Source organism: Eurosta solidaginis, chromosome 4, assembly GCF_040869045.1.
Source record: "Eurosta solidaginis isolate ZX-2024a chromosome 4, ASM4086904v1, whole genome shotgun sequence".
Lineage (NCBI taxonomy): Eukaryota > Metazoa > Arthropoda > Insecta > Diptera > Tephritidae > Eurosta > Eurosta solidaginis.
Window position 1 is genome coordinate 172,247,753 of NC_090322.1, and position 12,573 is coordinate 172,260,325.

General features: G+C 35.3%; 1 protein-coding gene across 1 annotated transcript in view; it reads right to left on the minus strand.

Moving 5' to 3' along the window:
* Positions 1-5,453: 5,453 nt before the first annotated feature.
* Positions 5,454-12,573, minus strand: part of LOC137250636 (uncharacterized protein CG7065) — a 55,493-nt gene continuing 48,373 nt past the window's right edge. The window contains exons 2-3 of the mRNA XM_067783784.1: positions 7,769-9,503; positions 5,454-6,075 (exon numbers count right to left, since the gene is read on the minus strand). Coding sequence (XP_067639885.1) covers positions 7,831-9,503 — 1,673 coding nt within the window. The 3' untranslated portion in view covers positions 5,454-6,075; positions 7,769-7,830. The remainder of the gene's footprint in view (positions 6,076-7,768; positions 9,504-12,573) is intronic.

The following is a 12,573-nucleotide window of genomic DNA, read 5'->3' on the forward strand; positions in this document are numbered from 1 at the left end:
ATATGGGTATGGTTAAAAACTATGGCGTTAAGGTTAAGGAAGTTTAATTAGCCCATTAACCTAAAAATTGTGAAATTTTCATAAAAATGACGAAAGCGTAAAGAATTACAAACATATTCCACAAAAAATAAGTCTCTTAGTCGTAACGTATCCAAAACCACAAATAAAATATACAAAAAGTTAATAAATTCACCAACTCAAATATTTTTAGGTTATGGATATGGCGTAAAACCGAAAACCAATTGGTTGGCTATGGTATGGTTATGGCACCATAAGCCAATTACATTGATGTCCATAAGGTTGGTTGGATCAGATGTTTTATATGGATATGGATATGTCAACTTTGCCAGGGATTTAAGTGTATATTATGCTAAAAGTGTATCAGTTTATTTCCAAATTTTAAATATTGACTTAACATTTAACATAATCTAAGTATAAGTACCCGTTATTAATAACAAATCAATCTCAACGAACTCTTCAATGCTCACACCAAGGGAACTTGCATCGTTTCCCACATGGTTCTTCCTGCGGAACTGGGACTGCCCTCTTCCTCTGTTTCCACTGGCGGGTCCCGCCAAGAATAAGTTATTGGTAGGATCATCTTTTCCCATTCGCAATATGGGTACGATAGATGACTTGCTGAGCATTATTTTCGTTTACGGAGAGGACTTTACTTTTAAAATGCCTACTACTCAATCCGAAGTAGCATTTGTTGTGTTGTTTGCATTAATACTGGTTCGCAAATAAACGCAGGTGCTTCGTTTTGCCGTCGTTCACGTAGGCCAAACTTGAATATTTTTTATTTGAAAATATCTATTTCCCCTTTAAGCCTGCAAGTATTTCTTAAGCATTTCTTGGACCCTTGAAGAAATTGTCGAGAAATGCCCAAGAAACATTTGCCCATTTGAATTGTTTCATGCACAGTAATATAAAAGAAAAATACATATTTTCAGGAAAAAGCTCAAGTTTGGCTAGCAAGGAGAAAATAAAGTACTTGTGTAGTTCGATGCGTAAAGATACTTAAACCACGACAAAATTACTTTACCAGAAACAAATAGTTTCGGGCTTGTGTCATCGATTTTGTACTTAAGTTTTATCGAATCTGTTTCATAACAAATCGATGGGTCGTCGTTGACAAATCGAAATATATAACTTTTCGATAACAAATGGATCTATTTTTGATAACGAAATCGGAAACTTTTCGATATCAAATCGACAACATGCCGATAAAAAATTGTTAAGACCCGATAACAGATCTATAAGTTTTGGAAACAAAATTGAAATCTTCTGATAACAAATGGATAACACTACGATAAGAAATTGGTAACAATCCGATAGCAAATCGAAAACTTTTTGATGATAAATTGATAACTTTTTGATAACAAACCGATAGCTCGGCTATTAAAAATCTATTTAATTTAAATTTTATTTTGTTTCATATTATTTTATTTTATCCTATTTACTTATTTTTTTATCTATTTTTTTTTAATTTTATCTAACTTTATTAATTTTTTTTTATTTCACTCTATTTCATTTTATTCATGTAATTAAATTTTGTTTATTTTATTTCATTTCATTTTATTTTAACTTATTTTATTTTGTTCTATCCTAATCTGTTTTAAAATATCTTGTGTTATTTCATTTCATTATATATTTTCATTGTTTGCAGGTATTATTTCATTTTATTTTATTTTCTTTGTTTATACTGTATCATATCTTATATATTCTCGTGTCACAGTGTTTGTGGTTGAACTCCTTCGAAACGGCTCGACCGATTCTCATGAAATTTTGTGCGTATATTGAGTAAGGCTCAGAATCGGATCTTATCTATTTTTCATACCTAGAAATATTAAGGGTGGGGCATCCCTTATTTTTTAGTTTTTTTTTAGAAAAATTGTATATTTTTTTATGAATCCGCGTTCAAATATAATTACAACCCTCTGGGACTAGAACTGCAAATAAGGGATGGAGAATAATACAAAAACGAGGGTAGAAGAAAGAAGTTAGAGTTAGACGAAGATAGAGAGATATGGAAAGATGGTGCGGGGGAGGGAGAGGGAGCTAGAGTGAAAAGAAGACATGGAAATGACGAAGAGGGAGAAAGAAACTCAGAGATATGAGTCTATAAAAGGATAGAGAAAAGGGAAAGAGAGGAGAATGGAGAGTAAGGGGTAAACAGTTTTTAAATGTTATGCAGATAGACCAAAGTTAGGTCGGAACAATATCTGCACGGTCTGCTAGTATCTATCTATATATATAAAAAGAAGTGTACATTTTGATTGTCACTCCATAACTCGAGAACAGCTCGACAGATTGCCATGAAATTTTTAGGAAAGATACAGGAAGGAAAGATGATGGTTAGTTGATTTTGAAATCCCAAATCGGTTTAGCCATATATATTTAAAAATCAAATTCTGTGTGTGTGTGTGTTCGCTATGGAAACGTATTTCCCACACATCAATCATCACCAAATTTTGGTAATGGGTTCCTTCGATCAACGGGAAGGTTTTGGGCTAAACATAATTTCGATATATAAAAGGGGCGTGGCACCTCCCATACAAATGGAATCTTTGGTACTGCATACCTTTGAAGGTATACATGCCAGAACATTGGAATTCAATGAGGAGTTATATGAGGTCAATCCCTAACACCACCAAGAAAATGCGGAATTTGGAGAAAGGGGGCGTGGCACCTCCCATACAAATGGAATCTTTAGTAATGCATAACTTTGAAGGAATACATGCCAGAACATTGAAATTCAGTAAGGAGTTATATGAGGTCAATTCCTAACACCACCAAGAAAAGGCGGAATTGGGAAAAAGGGGGCGTGGAACCTCCCATTCAAATGGAATCTTTGGTACTGCATAACTTTCAAGGTATACATGCCAAGAACATTGAAATTCAGTAAGGAGTTATATGAGGTCAATCCTTAACACCACCAAGAAAATATGGAATTGGGGAAAAGGGGGCGTGGCACATCCCATACAAATGGAATATATTATACTGCATATATCTGGATGTCGTAATGGTAGGATAATTAAAATTGGTAAGGAGCTATGTGACGTTAAGTCCTAAAACCTCCAGTAAAATGTGGAATGGGGAAAACTATGGCTGCCGTAGAAACTTAAGTTATTTTAACACCTAAAGTTTGACTGCATTGTTGAGTTTAGCTGTTATGCCTTTTGGACGTTTAGTAATCTGCCGCTGTTAAAAAAATTGTTTAGCTTCAGTCTATCTACATCTTCTATAAAAATCAAATACTGCGTGTGTGTTCCCTATGAAAACGTGTTTGCTATACTTCGATCATCACCAAATTTTGGCTCGAGGTTCCTTCGATCAAGACGAAAGTTTTTCATATTTCAGAATTAAGAATTTTAAATTTTAATGTTATTGTTTTTTGGCTATGCGAAAGAACTATCTTAGCTCCCAAAAATGATCATGTTAACAAAATCAATGATCGCTTTCAAAATCAATTTCCTGGTGAAGTGACGAAATATAAATCGATCGACACAGTTACAGATGAAGATAAAATTGTGAATTATCCAAATGAATTTCTATACTCCTTAGAACCAAAAGGAATGCCTGCGCATATATCAACTTTGAAAATTGGCTCACCAGTCATTTGGAATGTAATCCAAGCAACAATCATCAGCGGTAACAATTTACAGAACAATAAATTAAATTATCAACAAACAAAACAGAAAAAATAACGCAACATCCATTCGATATCGGGCGTTACAACGTGCGCCTCTGGTAAAGCTAGTTTCATATAAATGTAACAAATTTGTAAAAGAAAAAGTTTCAACTTAAACCTGAATACCTAATCACGTGCTTTGTTTTTGTAAATACTTTGTGTAGTTAGCAGTAATAGAAATCATGAATTTGCTCATGTTTCCTATTACATATCTCGCTCTTTTTTCCAACAAAACGGCAACGTGTATACATCTCTTCGTGCACTTAAAAAATAAATAAATGTAAAGCGCGATAACCTCCGAAGAGATTAAAGGCCGAGCTTCTCTTCCAATATGCGACTTATTATTTTTTCTCCTCTTATTTTTTCCTACAAATTAGCGGGATCGGACCTACTTGTTTCATGCCGAATCCAAACGGCATCTGCAAGACAGATGAGTTTTCACTAAGCTTTTCATGGCAGAAATACACTCGGAGTGCTTGCCAAACACTGCCGAAGGGCTACGCCGCTTAAAAAAAATGTTCTTCTAATTGAAAAAACTTGTTTCTAAAATGTTTTATGTTGCTTTTCCCGGGGCGTGAACCCAGAATCTTCGGTGTGGTACGCTACCATCACACCACAAAAATATATCATATGCTCTTATACTTTAATTTATAGGTGACGTGCGCCTACGCTTACAGTTTACACCTTATGCCTACAATCAGGATTCCCCATACCGTGAGCAAAGATCTTTACACGTTAAAAATTTCTTGATTGTTTTCTTATGATCTGGATGTCGCGCCTAAAATGGATATAGCGCAGTGTTTTTGAACCGTTTATGTGATATCAAGCTGGTTACAATTCAAATGCCTAACCCCGCCACTTATATTCCACATTTATAATATTTAGTTAGCTTAAAAACAATTATCCAAATATTACAGAAAGTTATGACGATAATTGAGGGTGCTCTAATAAAAGAGGTACTTAGTAATGCCGATGGAAAAAAACATTTTTTTCGTGTTCGTGAGGCATTCTAATATACACACTAGGGTGGGTCGATTTGTATGGACGAAAGTTAACCGATATCGCGCCATCGATTTTTCGATAGGATTTGGGCTCAGGAAAAATAAGCTCCACTACGCATACCCAAAAAAATTATTTTCGAGCCTGTGAAATTTCACTTTTTTGACTTTTTTTCAACTTTAATTTTTAAGGTTTTTTTCATGACCCAAAAAACTGTTATCGCCAAAGTTTTTAGCGCACATTTTTGGGTCGGAAAATTTGGAAAATTTTACAATCAAATGAAAATTTTTTAGTAGGTCATGAAAAAAACCTTAAAAATCAAAGTCGAAAAAAAGTAAAAAAAAATTAAATTTCGCAGGATCGAAAATTATTTTTTTTGGGTATGCGTAGTGGAACTTTTTTACCTGAGCCCAAATTCTATCGAAACATCGATGGCGCGATATCGGTATATAAATCGACCCAGTCTAATATACACACACATTTCAAGTTACATTACTTACCGTACTTATGTAAATGCTTCACAGTTGTAAGTTTTTTTCCATTGTATTACGTTTAACACGTAACGTAATTTTTTTAGAGCATACATCGTAGTAACTCTGACAATAACTTCACGATATCGTAAATTTACAAAAAAATTTAAATATATAAAGCTGAAAATTTAAAAAATTTTATCGATTCTCTTCAATATTTATGTATGTAGCACAGTCTAAAAGACGTAAAAAAGTCAGAAATGGGTTGATAAAGTAAAATTAAAAATACATTTTAGAGATAAAAATATTTATTGAAGCGCAACTAACTTAAAAAAATACCCATTTTAAAAGTTATTTTTGTGATAGCGTTTTTTACGCCTAAATTTCACCGAAAACTGTAGCGAGAATAATTTTACAAAAAATAAAAGATAAAATATTGGACACAAATCTGGGCCCGTTTTACGTTTTACGATCAGTGACTGAAAACCATTTTCACTCAAACGATACCTATGCAACTGTTAAACTACTTCCTAAAATTTATAACAATTTATGGACCTAACGAGTACAATTTGTCACTAGTTCACATATGTCATTAATCCAATCCAGCATCTCAGACATATTGTGTTTTAAAAACTGAGGTTCGATCACAGATCTTGAGACGTAATACGGGCCCTATATATCAGACTACATAAAAATATCCGATGTTATATAATTAATTCAATATAATATTACATACATACTTATGTATGTAAGCTTTTTACTAATTAGAGTTATGCTTTTACAGTTTTTTAAACACTTTTATACTCAAGTAAAATTGTTGTCTCAAAGTTTTTTTGTATAGTCCATATATGTATGTAATTCAGTTTTATATACTTAGATGCATAGATTTACTGTAGCTGTTGTGGGTACTTTCTGAAAATATATGATATATACACGTGTTAAACAAATTTTAAGTATTATCAAACAGTTTCTGGGACCGTAATGATTGGAATGAGTTAAATTCAAAAGTAGGATTATTTTTAAAAGTTCTTCTTTTTTCTTTTGTGGTTTGACACCATGCCCTTAATTCGGGCGCCATTTTGCTCTCATTTTAAATACATAAGACTTGGAAGTCAGCTAGTTCGGACGGGCTATAAACAGACAAGACTGGTACAGAAACTTATGCAAATTTATAACTACATTTAAGTGTTTTAGTAATGACACAGTATGATTTGAATACATTATTTTTGAGTAGGAGTTTCATGAAATTTTTAAAATTATACACGGTTCAACTACTATATGGTTGGCTCATCTGTACAATAACAAAATATGTCTGTTCAAATTGTCAAAATCTGTGTATTGGTGTTGGTGCGAATGGTATGGAATGAAAAGATAAAACTTAGCAGTTTTTGTATGTGTAAGAAGATGTTGCCAATGTGTTGGCTTCATTTTGATTTTGCCATCTCCTTTTGACAATCCCATCAAGCATGCAATGAAATAAATAAAATCAGATGATGAGATGAGCCAACCATATAATTGAGCCATGAAATTATATAAGCTTCTGAAGTCAAGCCTTCAACAACGTCAAAAATTAATACGAACGAATTGAATGTTACTTTCAAAAACCTGGCAAAACTCACAATATCATCCTAAGACACTGTCCGAAGATTGGTTTTGCGCTTCAAGGAAGGTGGCTTAATGAAGAAAAAGCCAACAAGTGGCCTCCCAAAGTGATCAGTAGATGCGCGGTAGTAGAAAATGTTCTGATTTGGCAAGCTATGTATTTGTGAATGCGGGCATAAATCCGCGCCGTTACTGAAGTAGATAAATAGATAGATAGATAATTTCTTAAGGATTGCACTGCCACCATTGGTCTATTGTGCCCTCGTCTCCTTCACAGCACCTCATCCAAGCCGACTTCCTTGATGAACCCTAGAAGTTCTCTTAGCTTGAGAGATTGAATGTGGAAATGCTCTGGCCATGGTGAGCTCATAAACTTAGCGCTGCGTCTTGTGATTGCGTCACATTCCAGGAGGATATGGTCCACCGTCTCCGATGATCGACCACAAAAGCAGCATGTGTTATTCGATAGTATGCCCAGTTTCTGCATTTGGCTGTGCAATCTAAAATGTCCTGTAAGTATAGCTGTTAGGATTCTTAGGTTACTTTTGGGAGGCCTATTACTGAAGTAAAAAAAACTGTGGCGAACGGCGTTGCTGAAACTCAATAAAACCGTGATACAAAACTCTTTGTCGAGTCTCTCCAGAAAAGTTCGGTCAAATGGACAGAAACGAATTAATTGATAAAATGTCGTTACCCGTCATTGACATTAATATCTATGCTAATAAAAAAAAAAGTATAAAAGTAACTGTTACTACTTTATGAGCATTTTTTCGTTTGCAGAACGATACATACACTTCAAAAAATAATTAATTAAAAGTGTACACTTTCTTACACAACAACAAGCTCAATTAATGTAGCGCTGTAATACGGCGTATAAAACTAGTATAATATATACTGGAAGAGACGTCACTACATTTTCTGAATTTTCTTTAACTAGTTGAAATGCATAATTAAATCATTTCCGGTCCCTGAAGAATTCATTAAAATTTATATGCATACATACCCACAAATATCCAAAAGACGTATGACGCTCCAAGCAAATCCTGTATTTATTGATAACGAAAATTAGCGGCCACCTTGGCCATACATGTTATATCCGCCCATCTGCTGCTGAGGATTCGGTGGCTGCTGCTGAGAACCCATAAAATTTTGCATACCGTATTGCTGATTATCGCCCATACCCCATTGCTGCTGATATCCCCCATACCCACCTCCAATGCCATTATTATTATTATTACTGTTATTATTGTAGCCCATTCCGTTTGGATTATAGAACGGTTGATTATTCATACCGCTACCAATACCCATTTGATTGAAGCCGCCTGAACCACTACCCATTTGATTATAACCACCATTCGTACCTTGAAGTGTCGGTGGTTGTTGTGTTGGTGGAAAGAATGGCATATTTGAGGGTGGCATTATTGGTTGTGGTGGTATTGGTTGTGTTTTTTGTATTTGAGGCTGTGGTTGTTGTGCACTTGAATGTGTCGGTATCTGCTGAAATTGTCCTTCTTTAGGATTCTTGGTGGCGTTGTGGTTGCCCAGAGGAGCAATCGGTTTTTGACCAGCATTACTCTGTTGTAGTGAACCCATTAGATTAGCTATTAAATTCTGTGTATCACTTAGTGAAATATTCAAACCAGCACGATTGAATGTTAAAGCATTTGGTGATGACGATACTGGTATAATGGGTTCTGGCGCTGGTGCCATTTGTTTTGTTGAATCATATTGCGATATTTTTGCATCTGACTGTTTGGATTGACGTGCATGACGTGCAATGACGTGATTAGCATTATTGTCGCTTACTTTACGGAATGCTGCTCTAAATACATCATCAACATTGTAATCGTCATCTTCATCTTCATCATCAAGACTAAATTTATTTGGATTCGTAACACCAGCACCACCAGTACCACCACTAGCACGGTGGTCACGCTGATCATTGCTATCTTCATCAGACAAATGACTACGACTTTTACTGTTGCTACGGACGGGTGAGTCATCAAAACGGCTATCACGTGTACGTGATCTTTCACGTGCATTTGATTTACTTGCACTTGCAGCTGGCGATGATACAGCAGCATCAGCAACATCATTTATATTTACGAATTTTCTTAATTTCTCAACACGCAATGGATCAGCTGTTTCTAATTTCTTCAAATGTGCTATCAAATGGTGTTGCTCTTCGGTTGATAGATGTTTGAAATTTTGTAATAATGTTTGCAAATCTGAATCGGTTAATGATTCCAACATATTGCCACTGGTGTCACTGGTATTCTTAGCCTCCTTTTCAGGTGTCTCATTTGAAGCCTCATCATCATCTTGTTGGTCGCGTACATGAGAGGTAATTGCAGCACTAGAGTCATTATTATCCATTAATTCTTCGACAAGTGCTGGTAAAGCAGCCAATGCAGCAGCAGTTTTTTTATTTGGTACATATAATATACCCAATTGTGATAGAACATTTGTCATTTCTAAAGGGTATCCTTCGGTTTCACGCTTTTCTTTCGATAATTTTACCAATAAAAGGAATAAGAATATCAATTTATCCATATCTTTAGTAGATACATCCTCTCGTCCTTCAAAAACTAAGGCAGCAGCCAATTTTGTAGCAACAACTTGACGATCAAATGGTAAATCGCTAACACTAACATTTTCCGGTTTATTTGCTTTATTCTTAGCGGCTTCGCTTTTACCTTTGGATGTTTCATTATTAACTTTGTTCCTTGTTCCATTACCTAAGAGGGAGGATGTATAAAATCGAAAATAGTATAATCAACATTTGCTCGTTAATAATTAATTACAAAATATATATATATATTAAATAAAAATTTAGCTTTTACTCGTTTGTTTACTTTTGTAATACGCCCAGATAACAGTTCTTTGTATTTAAGATTTTGTTCGCTTCCCGTCGACACTAACAACAATATCATTTCATTAAATCACTTACACTTTAGAACTTTTGTACGTATTCACGAAGTTAATACGAAGTAAGCGATCTTTGGTACGTTATGTGGATAGAAACATGTACATAAAAAAGGTGAAGCCGCGATTTTCTCAAATAATTAACGTAGAAATTATGTTATAAAATATTTACAACACTGCAAATCACATTTAAAAAATTGTATTCATAAGTAAATTGTAAATCTATAACTTAATAAATTTGATTTAATAACTTAACATACCTAAAATCATAAGATAGATTTGTATGGACCAAAGGCAATGCACATAAAGTCAGTTTCAAAAGAAAGTGTACACACGTGGAAAGTAACAATATTACCTCTACTTAAGGATTTTGTGGGTTACACAATGGAACATCATATCTCTTAAAAAAAAAATAAATGTAAGGCGCGATAACCTCCGAAGAGATTGTAGGCCGAGCTTCTCTTCCAATTTGTGTCGTGCTCCTTTTTTTAATTTTTCCTACAAATTGGCATGACGGCACCTACATGTTTTATGCCGACTCCGAACGGCATCTGCGAGGCAGCTGAGTTTTCACTGAGAGCTTTTCATGGCAGAAATACACTCGGAGTGCTTGCCAAACACTGCCGAGGGGCGACCCCGCTTAGAAAAATTTTCTTCTAATTGAAAACCCTTATTTTTAAAATTTTGATGTTGCTTTGTCCGGGGTGTGAACCCAGGGCATTCGGTGTGTTAGGCGGTACACGCTACCATCACACCGCGGTGGCCGCCATATATCATATTTCTTACAGTGTTGTAATTTCCATAATATTAATAACTCCAATTCGGTGCAAGGTTTTGCCTTCCTAATGCTATTTCAATTTGCGAATATCGTTTTTTTTTCATTCTTGCGAAAAACGTTCTTCTGCCAATATAACTAAAAATCTCGACTAACCAAACCCTTACCTCTCTGAAGTTGGCAAGACAACTTTTACGTGAAAAAAATTACCTATTGGGAAAATTGCCGTGAATTTGCCGTAATTTATCCGTGAAACAAAAAAATTTGCCGTGGCCATATTTTACAAAATACAGGGTGGCACGTCAACTTCACGTGAAGTTAGCGTGCCACCCTCAGAAAACCACCTTAGAGACCAGCTAGGAAAATAATTCTTGCACACGAATTTGCCGTAAATTTGCCGTAGATAAGTGGCATATTATACAATTTCGAAAAAAAAAAATTCAAATTTTTTTTATGGTGCACCTCCAACTTCACGTGAGGTTAGCGTGCCACGCTCAGAAAACCCCCTTAGAGACCAGTTAGGAAAATAATTCTTGCACGTGAATTTGCTGTAAATTTGCCGTGAATTCGCGTGCAAGAATTATTTTCCTAACTGGTGTCTAAGGTGGTTTTCGAAAAGTGGCACGCTAACTTCACGTGAAGTTGGCGGTGCGCCATAAAAAAAGTTAAATTTTTTTTCGAAATTATATAATATGCCACTTATCTACGGCAAATTTACGGCAAATTCGTGTGCAAGAATTATTTTTCTAGCTGGTCTGTAAGGTGGTTTTCTGACTTCACGTGAAGTTAGCGTGCCACCCTGTATTTTCTAAAATATGGCCACGGCAAATTTTTTTGTTTCACGGATAAATTACGGCAAATTCACGGCAATTTTCCCAATAGGTAGTTTTTTTCCACGAAAAAGTTGTCTTGCCAACTTCAGAGAGGTCAAACCCTTATTGTGTAACGCTTGTAACGACTTCATTTCTTCCAAACACATAAACCCCAATTTGTACACTTTTTTTCACACTAAACATATGAAGTATTTCCGTTTTTCCTTCATATCTTTTTTGTTGTAAGAGTTTTGTTTCTGGTTTTCCATTAAATTGATCAGAATTACATATCGTTTTCAAAAAATATAAAATGCTTCATTGTATCGCCCGGAAACCCCTTAAGTAGAGCTAATATTGTTACATTAGAGGTGTGCACACTTTCTTTTGACACTGACCGTAATTTTGTATATAATTGTTGACATGTCAGAGAATCTGGAAATCCGATTTAGGGAAATTGGTAACCTGTTCGCTCATACACTTACGATCATAAAAAAAGCCGACGACAATGTGTTCCTCTATTACATCGTTTCTACGATCATTGCAGCTACGTAACGAAACATTTTAGTTATTGTGATTAACATCGACAATTCCTTAACTCATTAGGCGATACCTTAAAGCGAAAAAGCTAGAAAGTTCCTAGCAGTTTGAGTAAAAGCAAAAATGTTTCATAAAAGTAATAGTTTTATCCTTGAAGAAAAAATTAACATAATTGTCTACGAAAGACAAATCACGCAAAATTATGAAATCGTAGGCGGAGTACATCACAATGCAATATTATTAAAAAGATTAAATAAAAAAAATGTAAGGCGCGATAACTTCCGAAGAGATCTAAGGCCGAGCGTCTCTTCCAATTTGCGTCGTGCTCCTCTTGATTTTCCCTACAAATTGGCCGGACGGGACCTACATGTTTTATGCCGACTCCGAACGGCATCTGCAAGGCAGATGTGTTTTCACTGAGAGCTTTTCATGGCAGAAATACACCCGGACGCTTGCCAAACACTGCCGAGGGGCGACACCGCTTAGAAAAATTTTCTTCTAATTGAAAAACCTTATTTCTAAAATTTTGATGTTGCTTTGCCCGGGGTGCTAACCCAGGGCATACGGTGTGATAGGCGGAGCACGCTACCATCACACCACGGTGGATTATTGACGAAATATATTGAATAGGTGACTTTATCCTCACATTTTCGAAGGGGACGACCACGAAACCCCAATGTACGCGTTGATAGGAATATCATCATCATGGCTCTTCTTAATACATTTAAAACTACGCCAGAAACTTCGCGGAATTTAGGG